Here is a 17163-nt window from a genome sequence, read left to right as displayed (position 1 = left end):
GTAGTTTATGCTTTATGCATTTTTGGGCCTGAGGCCGTAGTTATGTATACGTATACTTGGGCCTGAGGCCGTAGCTTGTGCACATATACATTGGGCCCGAGGCCGTAGCTTATTCAGATAAACAGGTTGTTCATAATTCAGAAGAGGGAGTATTCATATCCTTACTTCCTTTGTTCAGTCCAGATATCAGTTATCATTTCAGTTATCAGTTATCATTTCAGTTATCAGCTATTGTTTCAGTTTCTGTTTCAATAGTTATCATTTCAGTACCAATTATCAATTCTCAATTATTAGCTTAGTTTCAGTTTTAGCATTTATAATTCTTTCTTTCAGTTGCTTTACATACCAGTGCAATTCAAATGTACTGACGTCCCTTTTGCCCGGGGCCTGCATCTCACGATGCAGGTAATGATTTACAGGTTGACGATTCAGAGGGCTAGGATTCTCGTACCAGCTATTTGGTGATCCCCAGTTCATTCAGGGAATTATCATTACCTTACAGTTTTCAGTATTTTTAGACAGTTAGTGTTTTCAGTAGAGGCTTCATAGACTAGAGTAACAGTTAGACAGAGTCTCAGGTTTTTCATGTTAAGCTATGTTGGCTGCAAATATGTTTCAGAATTATATTAGTATTTCCGCACTTTGATTTATATTATTCAGACTTTCAGTATATCAGCATGTGTTAGTTTATCTTCCGCATTCAATATATTATGATATCACATGTAGATTCAGCCAGCCAGTTGGTTCGCTCGGTCACATGTAGTCAGGCACCGAGTGCCGTGTTACATCCAGGCCTAGGTTCGGGGCGTGACAAAGCTTGATATCAGAGCATTAGGTTCAAGAGTCTTAGGGAGTCTAAGAAGCCGTGTCCAGTGGAGTTTCCTTTATATGTGTGTGTCGGCCACTCATATAAACGGTTAACTACCAAGACATCCAGGATTGTCTCATCTCTTTCTACTCTAGATCGTGCCATGAAGCTTAGAGCAATAAACCTTCTCTTCCTATCGAATTCCAAAAGTATTGGATGCCCAAGTGACGCGCAGGAGAAACCTAATGTCCTAGAAAGGATAATTGTCCATTGGGGTATAATTATGGAGTACAGGTTGATAAATTTGAGACTTGAGAGGACGTTAAAAGTGGGATGCAATGGATAGTAGTACAGATTAGAGCATAACCTTATCAAAAAGTACAAAAGCAGTTACCATGTCTTATGGTTATCAGTTTACCTCAGTTACTAGATATACATTTCAATTAGCAAGTTGTGGTTATTCAGTACTCCAGTATTCAGTTATATGTTTACCAAATATCTAATTTTCAGTGTATCAAAATTCTGCTGATTGGTGAGTATACAATGATGCCTATGGGTGCTAAAAGAAAATGTAAGTAACAGTGATCATAGCGAAATCTTCGCATATTTTAGGTCCGGATTAAGACCAAGACTCACCGGAGGGCGCAGGAAGTGATTTATCAGATGATGGTATACTTTGAAAGATAAGTTTGTGCATGGTAGTGTATTCGTATGTGTTTTACCTCCTAAAACAACTTCATTTAATTTTTGTAAATGAAGCCACAAGTTGGATGATGATAGTTCAGATGTCAGACCCTAACATTGGTCACTATAGTTTGGACAGAAAAGAGCGGGTAAAATACCTAGGAGTCAAAAACGATTGTTATTATTAGAGATGTATTTTTCGTAGAACTCATGCAAATGACTAGAAGATATGATGTATGCAATGAGAACCAAGAGCAGCCAATAGTGAATTTCAGGGAACGATTTTAAGTTGTTCATATTTATTCAAATCAAAACTAGAAGTATCACGTTAGTAAGTTACTATAAGAAGTAGCTATTGATGTAAGACAAAAGATATGGCAGTTCCCCCTTAGGTTATTTGTGACTAAATGATTACCCCGGATGTTTATAGTATGATATGATTTTGTATTGTATTGAATGTTTGGGGTTAGATATTCCAATTTTGTTTAAGACAGATGAACTTTCCTAAGTGTGATCCATGTACATGGTAAAAAAAAATGGTAAGTATGCGACCATAGAAGAGGGTCAGATGGTGAGGGAAGTTAGAAATAACCTTATGCCTCACTTTAGTTATCCAAATTAGAACAAGAAAACGTGGTTCTAGCAGGTGGTTAGTAAAAGAATAGTAAGTAAGTCTTGAGTTGATATAGTGAATTAGCAATTTCAGCAGAGCTAGTAGAGGTACAATTTGATTCATTTAGCCAGGTTAACTCTAGTGAGTGAATGGCAGTTTGAAATACCGAACGTGTGTTTGAACCCAAAGAGTTTAAGTTAAATCCAAAGTTTGATAGTGGAAAACAATCAGCTAGCAATAAGAGAGCAAACTATAGAAGAATAGCCTTTAGGAATTATCGAAATGTGGTTTCTCCAGGATTGACAGTGTGAGCAGAGTTAAATTATTAAGATTGTGTATGATAGCTGTGAATATGTTAGCTTTCTGTTAAGTGAATATTTAGTTTTTCCTAGTAAGAAAGATTTCTCAGAATTAAGTTGGAAGATGAGTCGTCATTGACGTAGAGTGCAAAGAATTGTAGAAAATAAGAAAAGTTATTTGGATCCCAACAAAAAAAAGGAAGGATCCGCAAGTATAAGACCTTTGGTCTAAGGGGTGATGTGAAAACCATCAGTAAGTGCAGTTAGAAATTTGAAAGCCGAATAGTTAGCATGGGATATAAAAAAGAAAATCACTTCGGTAATCAGGGAAAATTATATAATTACCACAAGGATTATGTATAGCATATGTAAGAAACACAAAGTGAGTAGAATGATCACCGAGCTTAGCTATTGATGATAAAGTGATCACAGAAAAGCTATAAAATCATGCATAGTTATGTGTCACGAGGGCAGTGCCATTGCACAAGACTCTAGTCTTCGGAGTACTGGTCAAAGACTTAGATCACAACAATTCTATAAGTGTTTTCAGGAAGTGCTTAAGAAGATAAAGTGTGGGAAGTATAACTCATGATTGAGGTAGATAAGAGAACTCTGGTGAAAGAAGTTCACCACTTAGCCAAGATAGCAGTTCGACTTCGGACTTCGAAGATGACGGAGTTGTTGTCGAGAACAGGACTTGTTCCCCTTTTGTAGCCGAAGAGAAAGAGAAATAATTTGATGATCCCTATGTGTTGCCATTGAAAGAGGAGATTCACAAGTATAAGACGATGGCTTTTGAATAAGGGGGAGATGAGGGTACTTTGAGGTACCAAGACAGATTGTGTGTTCCGGACATAGATGGACTTAAAGAGGGAAGATCATGTTAGAAGCCCATAATTCCAGGTATTCTTTCCATCCAGGTTCCCCAAATATGCATCATGACCAAGGAGATTTATTGGTTGAACGACATGAAAAAGAACGTCGCAGACTTTGCGGCCAATTGTTTGAATTGTCAGCAAGTGAAAGTCGAGCAGCAGAAAGCCTAGTGTTTTATCACAGAATACACATATTTTGAGTGGAGATGGTAAATATGAAATTTATAATGGGATTATCTTGCTCATTTTAAAAGCATGATTTGATTGGATGATCGTAAATCGACTTACCAAACCAGCACATTTCTTACCAGTAAAGACTACAGATTCAGCAGAAGATTATACCAAGTTATACATTCAAGAAATTGTCTGATTGCATGGTACTCCGTTTTTCCATCATTTCGGACTATGGTGCTCAGTTTAAAATGAACGTTTAGAAGTTCTTTCAGAAAGGATTAGGAACAAGTTTTTCATCCTCAGAAAGATGGCCAGGCAGAGCGCATTATTCAAAAAGTTGAGGATATGTCCTTGATGTTAAAAGTAATTGGGATGATCACATACCTCTCATTGACCTTGCTAATAATAACCTACCATTCTAATATCAAGATGGCACGTGCGAGACTCTGTATGGGCGAAGGTGTAGATCGCCAATTGGTTGGTCTAAAGTTGGTGAAAAGGAGTTGTTGGGACCAAATTTGGTCTATCAGACTATGGAGAAAGTCAACTTGATACAAAAGCATTTAAAGACGGCTCAAAGTCGCCAAAAGTCCTATTCGAACGTGCGACATAGTGAGCTAGAGTTTCAAGTTGATGATTGGCTGTTTTTGAAAGTTTCGCTTATGAAAGGCGTTATGAGATTTAGGAAGAAGGGGAAGCATTGCCCCTGCTATATTGGGCCATATAGATTCTTGTGAACGATCGGTCAATTAGATTATGAGTTGGAGTTGCCACCAGAATTTGCGGTGGTACAACCAGTATTTCACGTATCCTGCTATAGCATTCAAGTTTCCAGTACTCAGATACTCATATATGTTCAATACTCAGCTACTCATGTCAGTCCAATACTTAGATATTCATGCCAACTTATTACTCATATATTGATGTTAGTTCAATACTCAATTATTCGTGCCAGTTTAACATTCAGATATCCATGTTAGTTCAGTATTCACGTATCCATGGCAGACCAATATTCAGTCAATGCAGTAGTCATTCAGTTTAGTATCTCAATAGTTCAGTAATCATGTATTCATTATGTTTAGTATGCAAGTGTTAATGGAAGTTCATGTTTCCACCAGACCCGTTTAAGGTTCGGAGTTAGCAAAAGTTACAGTCAGGACAATCATTCGAGGACGAATGATCCCAAGGGGGAGATAATGTAACATCTCGTATATTCGGACTAGGTGTGGACATATTAAATGGGTATTAATTTGACATCTTAGACATATGAAGTCCTAGCGGGATGATTATGGGTAAAAATAGTTGTTTTGGAATCAAGACGGAGAGTGAGGTGCATAAGATTTGACAAAATCGACTAAGTTTGCAGAAGGTCTGTCTTCCAGCAGGGTTTAGTGAAAATGTGTAAGGAATTTGGGAAAACTCAAAGCATGAAAGTTGTAGGCCTTTGAAATATATTTCCAACGATATATTGTGGAGCCCAAACGGATCTCTGTGCAAAATGTTATGCGCATTTTACAGAACAGTGTGCAATATGCGCGCCCTGAACGCGCCCCGAGCGCGGCCGCGCTTCTTTTGAGGCAGTGTTACTGCCATTTTGCGCTGTCAGTAGTGCGGTTAGGCCTACAGGTGCGTGGGCGCGCTCATGAGGGGGTCATTTTAAAGCCCCACTTCGTCCCCCACAGCCCCAAAATAAAAAAACTTGCTCTAGAAATGGGAACTCTCAAAAACCTAACTCCTTAAAGGTCCCTCCACCATCCAAGGTAAGTTCTAATGGTGATTCTAAGTTAATTTCAATTTTCCAATATCTTATTAATATGGGTAAACCCTCCATATCATTAGATATTCGATTGGGACATCATTGTTGAGAGAAGGAACCCTAGAACTCGAACTCAAGGGGATTGAACTTCAAATAGGTAATGTCTTCACCCTCTAATTGATTATACCATTGGATTAATGATTATTGACTCTAGTTCATGAGATATGAGTTGATGAGTTTGATTGAAAAGCATGATCAATTATAGGTTTGGCTTGTTGATTGTTGATTACTGGATAAAGGTGTTGTTTATCTTATGGTGAAGAAGAATGACATTGATTATAAGAAATTTGAGACTTTACAATTTATCTAGGAGAAAGAGAATGGGTTATTGGGTGTAGAGACACCATTAATAAGGACTATGAAGCTTTATGTCACCAAGTGTTTGAGAAAATACTTAAGTGATCAAAACATGAGAATTATTGCTAATATGGAATCCCTTTGACTTGTATTGATATAGATTAAAGTTGAAAGGGTTGGCGAACGTTGTATTATGCTCAAGAGCAGGAAGTTAAGGTATGTGAGGCTAACTCTCTATGTTTGGGAATGTTAATGATTCTCCCTACACTACGTTTCTTTTACCACGTTACTAATTGCCTCAGAAATATAGTTAAGCCTAGTTCCATGAATAGTTGAAGAACTTTTATTCTCTAGCTTCATAACTCGTTTACTACTTTCATTCTGAACGTTGTGAGCTCAGTGCGTATTCAATATAGACTTGGTTTTGATGCCCCCGAGTCTTAGTATAGATTACTCAGTATGCCATAAACAGTTGAAGTTTCAGTGTTCATAATCAGTTCAAGAATACATGTCTCAATCTAGTCCTATTCAGTATTCCAGTACTATGTAACTTAGTGTAATCCAATATTCCAGTATTATGTAACTTAGTGTGATCCAGTATTCCAGTATCATGTAACTCAGTGTGATTCAGTATTTCACTATCATCTATTTCAGTATGATTCTCAGTTCCTGAATGTTGAACACCTGTATTTGGGCCTGAGGCCGTAGTTTATATGCTTTATGCATACTTGGGCCTGAGGCCGTAGTTTATGCTTTATGCATGTTTGGGCCTGCGGCCGTAGTTTATGTTTTATGCATTTTTGGGCCTGAGGTCGTAGTTATGTATACGTATACTTGGGCCTGAAGCCGTAGCTTGTGCACATATATAATGGGCCCGAGGCAGTAGCTTATTCAGATAAATAGGTTGTTCATCATTCAGAAGAGGGTGTATTCATATCCTTACTTCCTTTGTTCAGTTCAGATATCAGTTATCATTTCAGTTATCAGTTATCGGTTCAGTTATCAGTTATTGTTTCAGTTTCTGTTTCAATAGTTATCATTTCAGTATCAATTATCAATTCTCATTTATCAGCTTAGTTTCAGTTTTAGCATTTATAATTCTTTTTTTCTGTTGCTTTATATACTAGTGCAATTCAAATGTACTGACGTCCCTTTTGCCCGGGGCCTGCATCTCACGATGCAGTTAATGATTTACAGGTTGACGATTCAGAGCGCTAGGATTCTCGTACTAACTATTTGGTGATCCCTAGTTCGTTCGGGGAATTATCATTACCTTACAGTCCTTAGTATTTTTAGACAGTCAGCGTTTTTAGTACTTCATTAGAGGCTTCATAGACTAGAGTTACAGTTAGACTGAGTCTCAGGCTTTTCATGTTAAGCTATGTTGGCTGCAAATATATTTCAGAATTATATTAGTATTTCCGCACTTTGATTTATATTATTCAGATTTTCAGTATATCAGCATGTGTTAGTTTATCTTCCGCATTCAGTATATTATGATATCACATGTTGATTCAGCCAGCCAATTGGTTCGCTCGGTCACATGTAATCAGGCACCAAGTGCCGTGTTACATCCAGGCCCAGGTTCAGGGCATGACATTACCATTCATGGAATTGGTCCCCCATTTAGATAACTTCTTAGAAAGCTTCTTCACCGTCACATTATTTGAACTAGCATTATCAATTGTGGCAGTGAAAATCTTTTGTAACCCCCACTCTTTCAAACAATTAACAATAATATTTGCCATATCTTCACCCCTATGACTAGAAATTGGACAAAAGTTGATAATTTTTTTATGCATTTTCCATTCATTCTCAATCCAATGAACAGTAATGCACATATAACTTATTTGTTGTAAGGAAGTCCAAGTATCAGTGGTGCAAACTCTCTGATCTTTAAAAAGCTGCACCAACTCACGTATTTTCTCATTGAAAAGATCAAAACAGTCCCGAGTCACAGTTCTACATGAAGAAATTCGAAAAAAAGGTTGTGCAACTTTAATAAAATTCATAAAACCTTCCTTTTCAACAAAGCTAAAAGGAAGTTCATCAACAATCACCATACGACACAAAGCCTTCCTACATTGTTCTTGATCAAATTTCCAAGGAACAACAACTATATCACCTTTATTACCCCCCGGAACAAGTTGAAAGGCTAATTTTGATTGACTTGTTACAACATCTAAAGGCATTTTTTTACAACTGGCCATATGCGTAAGTAGTGATTTCGTACCATTATCTTTTATGTCAGCAAAATATTCTGTTTTGCAATGTTTACAGACACCCCTTTATTTCCTTCAGAATCAATAATTTGGTCAAAATGATCCCGTGCAGGAGACCTCTTTTTTCTTTGTTTCCTTATTGTCGATTGAACTGATTGAGATTGCGCCGTCGCATTTGAATTAGAAGCTCCACTTTCACCAATCACCTTATCAATTATGATATTTTCATCCATGCTTTTGTGTCACTATGAGTTTGAATTTAAAAGAAATCAAGCAGCGAGGCAACAAAATCTTAAAATACGAAATAGAAGAATCAACGGTAAAAGAATACATGTCCTAATTCTAGAAGATGTCAATAAACACCCAAATACTCGTATATAAAAAGATTTAAACCTAAAAATAGTGACTTCAACATTATTGATTAGTAAACACTAAAAACACAATTGACTTCAACTTTGTTGCCCCCCTTGTCAACTGAAATCAACCGAAAACCCAAACCAATATCATTATCAACATAGCCATACAAGTAATGACAACTAAAAGTAAATCACAACATAAATTAGCCACACAAAAACATGAAAGTGAATGAATATGCCCAGCCCTACTTCTATCTGTTAATTATTTTTACGTTCATGTCTGCCTTCTTATTTGTTATATGTACATCTATGCATTCTCGTTTGTTGTGGTTTCATCTAAACCTTCATCTTACTTGATGTTGAAATCTATATTCTTATACTGTACTTGTTGTCACTACTTTTGCACCTCCTATCTTGTCTGTTACCGTTTTTCATATGCTTCTGACTCGTTTGTTGCTGCTATTTGTGTACTTTCTACTCCGTTGTTATTGTTATTGTTATTGGCATTCCTCCTACCTGATTGGTACTGATATATACATATATATATATATATATATATATATATATTTGATTTTACGGTTTAGTTGATTGTTTGACTTACCTAGTGGGTTGGGGTTAGGTGTCATAACGACTTAGTGAAATTTTGGATCGTGACAAAAAGATTGTCAAAAGTTACTTTTATTAGTGAGAGTTATGGACATATATACCGATGCATCAGCTCTTCAGCTCGTGTTGTTTGTGCATAAATTTTTGGATGTCTTTCTTGAATGAGCTTCCTGTCAAAGACTCAGCCCATATATGTTTCGCCTTATTGAATGACTGACAGAGTTAAAGGAACTAAAACAACATTTATAAGACTTCTTAGAGAATGATTTCATATACCATATCGACTAGGGGTGTACCGATCTTATTTTTCACAAAGGAATATGATTTACTTTGTGCATTAATTTTATCATGGCAATGCATTCATATATTTGGTTGGATCGTGCTTCTCCACAGTTAATTTAATTTAAATATCTATACATATTCATTATCTTTGTATATAATTCTTTTACAATCCAAGATCTTGGTAAATAGCAACTTACCAGGTCGGCTATTAGAGTTTAACCATATTTTAAATTGTACTGGCAAAGTAGTCACTTATTAATGTGAAAATACAAGTTTGGACAAAAATACCACTATCTAAAATACAGAACAACTTCAGGAATGACTACTGAACTTTGAATATTTATAAGTTTAAAATTCAGAAATTGTTCCTGGAGTTTGAATGACCTGAAGCAATAACTCTCACTTGTTGAAGAATAATGTGAATTTAAAAAAACCATGAATCGTTCATGAATTTTCCTCGATTTTGCACTAGTAAAGGTTCAAAAATTAGTATTGTTTTTGGATTTAGTATTTAAAAGTTACAAATCGAGAAGTATAATATGAATTCAAAAATCATGAATCGTTCCATGGATTTTTCTAGATTTTGCACTAGTAAATGTTCAAATACCGATAATTTTCCTGAATTTTATATTTAAAGGTTAAAAATTGCTGAAGTATAATGTGAATTCAAAAATCATGAATCATTACTGAATTTTATTGAATTTTGCAGTAGTAAATGTTCAAAAAACAGTAATTTTCCCGAATTTTGTATTTATAGGTTAAAAACTGCTAAAGTATACTGGAAATTCAAAAATCATGATCGTTCCTGGATTTTCTTAGATTTTGCACTACTAAAAGTTAATAAATCTGGAGCTGTTTTTGGAGTTTGGACTTTGTCCTAGGAAATGTTCAATTTGAACTCCGGTATCGATTACTACTGGAGTTTTGTTGTAAAAATAGCACGGGCTAGCCAATTTTCGGAATGGTCATTCAAAATTAGCCAGCATTTGCAAAGTCATTGAAAAATAACCACTATTTTGCTGCTACACGGAAAGTTCCAGCATAATATACTGGAGATCGGTGCACATGTGTATGAACTTCCAGCATATTATGTTGGGACTCTAACACGTGGAAAGTTCCAGTATAATATACTAGAGATTTGAGCACCGGTGCTCCAATCTCCAGTATATTATGCTGGACCGGTATATTATACTGGAACTCCAATATATTATACTGGAGTATTTTTCCGGATTTTGAACAGTGTTTTTTTTCAGATTTATCTTTACATGAAAAGTGGCTAAATTTCGATTACTTTTGAAACTGTGGTTATTTTTGAATGACCACTTATAAATCTGGCTATTTTTGAATTTCTCTCAATTTTGTTCAGTGTTTTAGTTAGGGGAAAATACATTAATTTAATGGTATCGGCGATTACTTTTACATTGCAATCTAAAATATGGCTGCACTTAATAACCGATAAAAATAGCATGGTCTAGCCAGTTTTCGGACCGGTCATTCAAAAATAGCCAGCGTTTACCAAGTCAATAAAAAATAGCTACTATTTTGCTGCAACAGAGACCGATCCAGCATAATATAGTGGAGTTCGGTGCACCTGTGTATGAACTTCCAGCATATTATGGTGGAACTCCAACACACGGAAAGTTCCAGCATAATATACTGGAGATTCGAGCACTTGTGTATGAACTTCCAGCATATTATACTAGACCGGTATACTTTGCTGGAACTCCAGTATATTATGCTGGAGTTCTAGTATACTTATGCTGGAACTCCATCATATTATGCTGGAGTTCCAGCATACTTATCCTGGAACTCCAGTATAATATGCTGGAGTTCAATTGGAGTTCCAGGATAAGTATGCTGGAACTCCAGCATAATATACTGGTGTATTTTCCGAGTTTTGAACAGTGTTTTCACTCAGATTTATCTTTACATGAAAAGTGGCTAAATTTCAATTACTTTTGAAGCTGGGCTATTTTTGAACGACCACTTGTAAATCTGGGGTGATTTTTAAAAATAGCCAGATTTACAACTGGTCGTTCAAAAATAGCCCAATTTCAAAAGTAATCGAAATTTAGCCACTTTTTATGTAAAGATAAATATGAGCGAAAACACTGTTCAAAACCCNAAAAATACTCCAGTTCAATTGGAGTTCCAGCATAAGTATACTTGAACTCCAGCATATTATACTGGAGTTCCAGTATAGTATGCTGGAACTCCAGCATAATATGATGGAGTTCCAACATAAATACACTAGAACTCCAGCATAATATACTGGAGTTCCAGCAAGTATAATGGTCCAGTATAATATACTGGAGTTTAGAACACCAGTGCTCCAATCTCCATTATATTATACTTGAGCCAGCAAAGTATACCGGTCCAGCATAATATGCTGGAGTTCATACACAAGTGCACCGAACTCCGGTATATTATGCTGGGCCGGTCTCTATTGCAGCAAAACAGTAGCTATTTTTCATTGACTTGGTAAATGCTGGCTATTTTTGATTGACCAGTCCGAAAACTGGCTATACCGTAAAATTTTGGCGTAAATCTGGCTATTTTTGAATTTCTCCCATAATAACCGTCCCAAAAAGTGATCACCCAGCTATTTTTTACCTGGATGAGACACCTAATAACGAGCAAAGAACTTGTTGACCCAAAACTAATCAAACAAACGGGGCGACCCGGGTCATCGAGAAAGTTCTTTGCTTCGGACAAAGGAAAAGAAAAATCAAATTTACGCGTTCGGATTAAATTAAAAGAACTTTCCAATTCTACCCGAATTTACTCTCTCTCCTCCGTTGGAAACTCATAAAAGTCCAAAAAAAGAAAACATTCTTTTTTCAATATTAAACGGAGAAGAAGATGTAGTAAGAATAAAAAAGCGAAATTCCGATAAGATTACCAAATCCAAACTCTGAATAATCTATAAATTCGCTTTCTTAGAACTTTTTTTATTCACATTTTCCAGAAAAGTGGGAATCCCCTTATCGCCAATTCTGCTTTAAATTTGTGTGGAATATATTACCAAATCTGTTTGGCCCTAGCTTTCTGATTTCTTTTACTGGTAAGCAAATGCTTTTCTTCAATTTCTGGTTTTATGGTGTGTCTGGATATTTGAAAATCAGTTTCTTATGAATTTGGATACTGAAATTGGAATAGATTTGATTTATAGATAACCTTATACATTGTTTGGTTGATGAAATTTGGTTAATCGTTTGGTGTTTTGATAATCTTAGCATGATGAATTGTCTAGATTGGAATTTGTAATGGGATGTTGTTTGACTAAGACGAAGTTTAATAAAGAAAAAAAAAAATTTGCAAACATGTGGTCTAAGATAAGTTATAAATATGTTTTTACCTATAAAAAAATATCATCTCATTAAGTATAAACTGGGAAGCTTAAAGCTAAATTGTTTTTAAGTATAGAAAGGTACATGCGGACTAAAAAGGAAAGTGTATAACATAAAGGTAAGTATAAACTGAGAAGCTTAAATTGTTTTCAAGTGTAGAAAGGTACATACAGACTAAAAATGAAATTGTATAACATAAAGTGGGACAAAGGGAGTATTATTCTTTGAAGACCAAAATATTGAAGAATTGTTGACTCAATATGAGGACAGTGCTTGATATTTTAGGCATAGATAGAAGAGAAGTATTTCAAAATGTTACATATTTGATCTGTTCAGTCCATGAATTTTGTTTTGATTTGTGTAATTTGGGAACTTAGAGTCAAAATGGTGTAGGATTGGTATGAATATTTGATTTTTGATTTTGGTAATGGTGCAGCTATGCAGAGTCAGTTGGTGTGCAGTGGGTGTAGGACAATTCTTCTTTATCCGAGAGGAGCTACTAATGTCTGCTGTGCAGTGTGCAACGCCCTCACCCCTGTCCCACCTCCTGGTATCTGTCTTTTCTGCCTCTACTATCAGTGCTGTGTGATAAGAACATGCATCACTAGTTTATTTGGCACTTCTTTGATACTATTTGTGTCTAGCCAATGGTGAATGAAAGGGAAAAGAAGAAGAAATAGTAATATCTTGAAACTATAAGTTCATCTTTTGGGATTTGGTTAACTGCTCTATTGGGAGCTGACACGCACGACTGCACGTAGATTAAGTTGGTGGTGGAATACCCCCCCCCCCCTCCTCCCCCCTCAAAAAAAAAGAGAGAGAGAGCGTGTTAGGAGTTCAAGCTAATGCCTATTCCAGCAGAATGGTAGTCAAAGATATTTAAGGACTTGGAACTTAATTTCATTATGTTTTTTCTTAGAGGAAATAAATATGGAGTTTATTACGACACAAAACTCGTCGTTACAAGTGTTTTTTAGATACGATATATCGAGCTTCTGGTTGAAATGGATTAGTGATCAGCTGTAGACAGTATACTTTATACTGGGAAATGTGTTAGCATATGCTAGTCAGTGATCAACTAAAATTTTGCTTTTGTAAGATAGGGAAGTTGTTCCATCGCAAATTTGGTCCCAAAGTGCAAGAAGTAACTTGCTTAATAAAATACTAACCAGAAAACATGGAATCTAATATGCTAAGAAATCTCAGTCATCTTCAAACATAAAGAGAAGCGCATAAGCTAAAGAATGGAGCTAGACCCTTGGTTAAACACTTATTTCCTGACAGTGTCTGATGTCTCTGACATCTGATAAAGGGTGTTAGATAGTTATGTAAATAACCTTAGTCCCACATGAAATAGGAGTAGAATATGTATTGTGTATAGTTATAAATAGGATTATTGTAAAACACTTAATAGAATATATCAATAATATTTTTCTCCGGTGCCTTGTCACAAAGGGTAATGGAGCTGACAAATGCATCTTTTCTCTTATTTGAGTTCTACATCAAACAAGTGGAAGAACAAGAATTTGAACTTATGTAAAAAAGCTTCAACAAAATTTACAGTCAGCACCACTCGGCTACTCTTTCCTTCGGGCTAAGGTCCACATCATGGGTTCTAATGTGAAGAAGGGACCAACATCTTGTTCCAATCAAAGCTTATTGACTTAATCGAATGGAATTTAGACGATTAGCTTGGCTAGTGTTTTAAGAACATCTAAGTGGATTTCTTATAACCGAGAAATAACTGGTGAGTTTGCTGGCCCAACTCGGTTAGTCCACAAGTTCAGTGCTTTGGGGTGTATGATCTGCCCCTCTGCTCTGCTCCCACTTAACTACTAGACTCTTTGTGGGCGAGGCAAGGGAGCGACTTATCTGGTCTTGTGGTGCAGTCTTTACATCACAAGAATGAAATGACCCTAGAGCTTGACTCGGGCTGAAGACTCTTTACAACTTGCACCGAGAGCGGGATTGAGTGGCTGAAAATTGATCGAAAATGCAGGCCCGACCAACTTCCCATCACATAACAGCCTATCTAATCGCATTCATAGTTCGATTGGAGGTCAAAACTGCGGTGAGAGTGAGGTCTGAACTCGTGACATGCTCCATATCCATGCATTCCAAGTGTGTCGTTATCACTGAACCAAAGCCCTGGGGGCAGGAGAATCTAACAAAAAGTATGAGAAGTGTTTGTCAAGTGTTAAACTTCTTTCTACGGAAAGTGAGGGGAACACAAGTTTTGCTAACATATTTGCATAGGAGCTGGGAAATCAACTGATAGCAAAACATATTATCTACAAAGGCTCTGCATTGGAGACTGGGGTATGAATCTTGGGCTCTTAAGAGCAGTGGTAATTATTGACTGGAGAAGTAAATCAAGAGATAATTGGAAAAGCTAGATTTTCTTATCTGCGCAAGAGCTAACACTAGGCGTTTTTATTCTTGGTTGATGATGTTGGTGTAAACCGTATTGGTTTTTGATGTCAGCTTGGTTATGTTCTTTGTTTCAGGTTTTGGCAATTGTGCTATTACATCTTTGGAACTTGCAGAATATCAGTTTCTTGTACCTTGTAACTAAAAGAAGCTTATGATGGACTTTTAGCCAAACAAATGCTAAATATTCTATAGCTTTTATAATGCTAAATATTTTAGGACTTCTATAATGATTTGACTCTAAAGACAAGTATGAAAAGTCAGAAATGCTTTGCCCCTAAAGATGATAGTCATATTGGTTTGACCAGCAGCCTATGAGAAAGACAGAATGCCTATATATTTAAACCAGTTCAATGAAACATGCCTCAAATTTCATTACTTCTACGAAAATTATTGACTGTGAAACAATGCTAATTCCCTTTTTTTCCCGAGAAATGGTGAGTAGACTTGGGGCTCTAATTACGTTAGAGTATCACAGCATTTCTATCGGCATTTTTAGATAGAGAATTTCTATTCTACCCTATTCCATTTGAACACGGTTCAAAGCTTCAGTCATTTCCAATGAGATGTCATCTCTTCCTTTTCATTTGCCCAGATCAATGACCCAAACTGCTTATTTTCTGAAAAAGATTTATGCTTATTATGAGAAGAACCCCCCCACCCCCCCCCCCCCTACCCGTCTTCCCCGAAATATAAAAAAAGCCAAAAAACATGGATTTTACAGAGGTGAAAACTTAGCATTTAGAAGATTAGAAAACTAAATGGTAGTGTCTTTATTTGATAAGGTACAATCTGAAGTAGAGAAAAAGAAATGATATAGGAAATCCACTTCATACCGTTAGCTACTATCAACTATCAAATCATCATCATGCCATAAATTCAGCAAGATTACTAGCATCCACCGTTTAATAGTACAAGCAAACAACATGAAGTTCCACAACACATTACGACATATTGCCTCATCTTGCTTTTGTAGTTTCCATCCATGAAGTAGAAGCTACAAATTGCATTGGTGCGCATGAAAGGCAGTTTTATGAGCCTCTAACTGCAGACTCATTGAATTCGGTCAGTGCACATCTGTGAAACGATCCAAAAATTGAAAATTATTAAACGTGGGGTTTGGTTTTATTTTGGTTGGCTAGGTGAATTCATCCACGGGTTTGGGATCTATGGGATTTGAGGGAAAGTTGTAATAATATATTTTCCCCCCTTATTGTGGCTTTCCTTTTTGGTCCAGCCAATGCATTTTTTATTATGTTCTTTCCATTTTACTTTTATAAGGGAGCATGTTTTCTCTTGGCTAAATTTTGAATATCTAAAAAGTGGTCAGAAAATGTCTTCGAGACAAATGAAGTGAAGCAAGAAAGGAAAATTATTTTATTGCGCATTATTAAAAACAAAGATTGAATGTGGTTGTTAAACTTTAAGATCTTTGCATCTTTTTCAAGACATATTTTACAAGTGCTATTCTAAAATAAAGTTTGAAATAGGTGTTTTTTAAATAAACTTTAGGGTGGTGACATCTGGGCTAGTTTGAGTGCACTTCAATTAATCTATTAAGCACCATGCTAGAAGCCCATATCCCACAAGCACATGTGCCAGATAATCTTGCATTCTTGCTCACGAGGGGTTGGAGATAGACTTACACAGAGTGTTGTAGCTAGAATTTGGACCAAGATTCTCCAGGTTGTTGCTCCTATACCTCAAACGCTCAAGCCATCCTTAGGAGAAAATTTCTCTTTAGACAATGAGATTTCCTCCTTCCTCCCCCCCCCCCCCCCTTCCCCATCAATCAAGCAGTTCACAATACCTGGGTAACAGAAGTATTCTTTGGAGCAGTATCTCTTCACTTCTGAAAAATTATTGCATCCCTCCTCAAATAAAACCCAAATGAGAAAAAACTGATTTGATAATCACGGTGAGAAACTATGTATCATCTTATTGCAAGCAGTCCCAGGTGACACCTGTTCGCTGCACGATATATGTCTTATGCCTTACACTTTACCGTTCTTCCAGTGTTGCTTAAATTCTGTCCATTATGCAGGAATGGAAATGGCTCAGTTGATATGTGGAGGCTGTCGCACCTTACTGATGCATCCACGTGGGGCAACTAGTGTGAGATGCGCCTGCTGTCATACGGTGAACCTTGTGCCAGGTACTTTTTGCTTTAGAAATTAAAGAATCACAGTTTGATTTGGAAATTTAGCTTCTCCTCCTGGAAGCCCTCGTCTTACTTTCCTTTGAGGATATTTTCATATCTAGCTTTTGAGAATATCTACTGTATCTTGACTTCCATTTATTTTACATTCTTCCAGTAGGATCTTACATTGAGATTTGAATTCCCCCCCCCC

The 17163-nt window shown here is 36.4% G+C and overlaps 1 protein-coding gene across 1 annotated transcript in view; it reads left to right on the top strand.

Annotated features, from left to right (window-relative positions):
* The window catches only part of LOC109212605 (protein LOL2-like), a 25652-nt gene continuing 20282 nt past the window's right edge, over positions 11794–17163 (top strand). Inside the window, exons 1-3 of the mRNA XM_019376262.1 lie at positions 11794–12096; positions 12819–12932; positions 16857–16967. Coding sequence (XP_019231807.1) covers positions 12821–12932; positions 16857–16967 — 223 coding nt within the window. The 5' untranslated portion in view covers positions 11794–12096; positions 12819–12820. The remainder of the gene's footprint in view (positions 12097–12818; positions 12933–16856; positions 16968–17163) is intronic.

The sequence above is a fragment of the Nicotiana attenuata genome, chromosome 2 (genome assembly GCF_001879085.1).
Source record: "Nicotiana attenuata strain UT chromosome 2, NIATTr2, whole genome shotgun sequence".
NCBI lineage: Eukaryota > Viridiplantae > Streptophyta > Magnoliopsida > Solanales > Solanaceae > Nicotiana > Nicotiana attenuata.
The sequence above is the reverse complement of the archived record's forward strand: the minus strand, read 5'-3'. Positions and strand labels throughout refer to the sequence as shown.